Genomic DNA, 2,319 nt, shown 5'->3' with positions numbered 1-2,319 from the left:
CCCTAATGCCAAAGTAACTGGCAACTGAATATGTTTTGCCGTTTGATGTCTATGGCTGGACCGTTGCGTAAAAAGGAGGGTTTCTGCCCCGTTACTTCTCCGCTGTTTTCTGTGTCCCAGTTTCAGCCAAACTGTATACAGTTCAATCAACCGGACTTCTTTCTGCAGATGTGAGCGTCCTTAAGGGTCAATAAGTCCTTGACAGCGGTCTGTACTACTGGATTAACAACGTGTCACGTGTTCTGAATTGACCAATCAGAATCGAGTATTCAACTAAGCCATGTAATAAATTGTGAGGTGAGGTTCATTTGAGTGGAGCTGAAAAAAGCTCAAGAGCTGGAGGTTAACACTTCCAAAACTTTCGAGGACAATATGTTACAATATGTTGACATAATAAGGTGTTCAGTTTCTTGATGGGTGTTTCTATTCTAAGACCAATGCATCAGCTTAATGAAAAGGAATATAACATTTATTTTGTCTTTACTCCTGCAGCACTCCTGTTGGCTGCATGTGAAGAAGGAGTTGAGGTGAGCGAATCTTATCTTCTCCATTTTAAATCTCCCATCAGTCCATTGTCACGGTGTAGTTTAACCTCTTGTTGTCTCTCAGGGAGAAAAGCATGGCGGTGGATAAGGACGACGTGGTGCAGGTGAAGGAGGCCTTCAAGTGGGTCCTGCAGGGTCTGGTCGCCAAGGAGATAGGCGGCGTCGCTGTGGTTGCCAGGGTACGTCAGAAACACTCAGTCGGGTTTATTTATTTATTTATTTTATTTGTTTTATTTATTTTACTTATTTTATTTATTTTTATTTTTATTTATTTTTTTATACATATTTTTTTATTACGGTAACAAGTCAAAATTCATAAAAATATATAGTTATCATAGATACAGTATGTACTTAAATGTATTTTTAAACATTTTAGCATTAAAAATACAATGTATACAATAGATTGAATTCCTGTTTTCTCCCACTAACGCATTCAAATAATACAAGTGTATATATTTAAAACAACAGTGTGTTTTTTCTGTTTTTCTTTAGAGTTTGTTCGAGATCTCTGTGGGGTTCACCCACAAGGAGACGGACGCTGACTGCCACTTCCTGTGAGTCCTCCTCCCTCTGAAGATCTCCCTACTATACATCCTCTTTTATTCATTATGTTAGAAAACTCTCACTCGTCTCCGGCTTGAGCTTCAATCTCAGGATCCATGTATTTATGATCCTCTCCAGAATGGAAGTAGTCATCACATACAGAGCATCAACTAGTTCCTGAACAGTGTCCTTCACATGCTGATATACTGATATAACTTAGTACTTTAACGCATTTCAGATATGCAACACTAAGCTGTCTGTGGCTCTTTCCTGCTGTAACGCTGCAAATTTCCCCTCTGGGGGACTAATAAAGGTATTCTGATTCTGATACAAGAGAGGGAGTTACACAGTCACAAGATGGAGGAATACCGGTTCTTCTAAGTAATCATACATCCTGTCATGAACAAAATACTGACTTTCTCTCACAATGTTGACTTTTTTCTCAAAATGTCAAAATTCTGAATATTTCTCAAAATTCTGACTTTTTCTCAAAATTCTGACTTTTTCTCAAAATCTCTAAATTCTGACTTTTTCTCAAAATCTCAAAATGTGGACTTTTTCTTAAAATCTCTAAATTCTGACTTTTTCTCTAAATTCTGACTTTTTCTCAAAATCTCAAACTTCTCACACAGTCACAAGATGGAGGAATATAAAGCAGTATTCAATGTTTAGTTCAGATTAGCTCCACGTCAGAAATGATCATGCTTGTCATATGTCTCTCTCCATAGAGGCTGAATCATCATGTTAATCACATAGCTATCATATGCCTCAAACAGTCCTGATGCTCTTCTAGGTCATCACACATCCTGTCATGTTCACAGCTACAGTTGGGATACCTTTGTTATCATGCTACTCTGATATTGAAAGAGTACATTCAGTATTCTCCCAACACATCACCAGGAGTACACAGGTGACCTCTGATCTTTAACACTTGATAGACGTGTGTTTAAACGATGCTCCACTTCCTGTTTCCTCACAGAGCAACAACGTGTGCCGACTGCTTCAGACCCACCAAGAACAAACAGGTGAGGAAGCAACAGAGGAACAAGCTTTAATGAATAGTTGTTTTTTGTACAATATGTTTATAGGTATTTTCTCTTTGAACAACAACCAAAACCATGTACACCACAGACACATACACACACCCTCAACTTGCACCAGTATTAGAAGCATAGGCCTACAAATAAAATAAATAAAACAAAATCAGTTCACAGTTTCCTTTCAGTCAGTC

At 38.1% G+C, this 2,319-nt stretch overlaps 1 protein-coding gene across 1 annotated transcript; it reads left to right on the top strand.

The window, feature by feature from the left end:
• Positions 1–473: 473 nt before the first annotated feature.
• Positions 474–2,143, top strand: LOC104946305 (putative tRNA pseudouridine synthase Pus10). Its single transcript, XM_010772093.1, has 4 exons — positions 474–527; positions 610–724; positions 1,038–1,099; positions 2,068–2,143. Exons 2-4 carry the CDS (start codon positions 620–622, stop codon positions 2,141–2,143), a joined length of 243 nt encoding a protein of 80 aa, XP_010770395.1. The 5' UTR covers positions 474–527; positions 610–619.
• Positions 2,144–2,319: the final 176 nt, after the last annotated feature.

This window comes from Notothenia coriiceps, unplaced genomic scaffold (assembly GCF_000735185.1).
Source record: "Notothenia coriiceps isolate Sejong01 unplaced genomic scaffold, NC01 NC01_scaffold00010950, whole genome shotgun sequence".
In the NCBI taxonomy this organism is placed as follows: domain Eukaryota; kingdom Metazoa; phylum Chordata; class Actinopteri; order Perciformes; family Nototheniidae; genus Notothenia; species Notothenia coriiceps.
The sequence above is the reverse complement of the archived record's forward strand: the minus strand, read 5'-3'. Positions and strand labels throughout refer to the sequence as shown.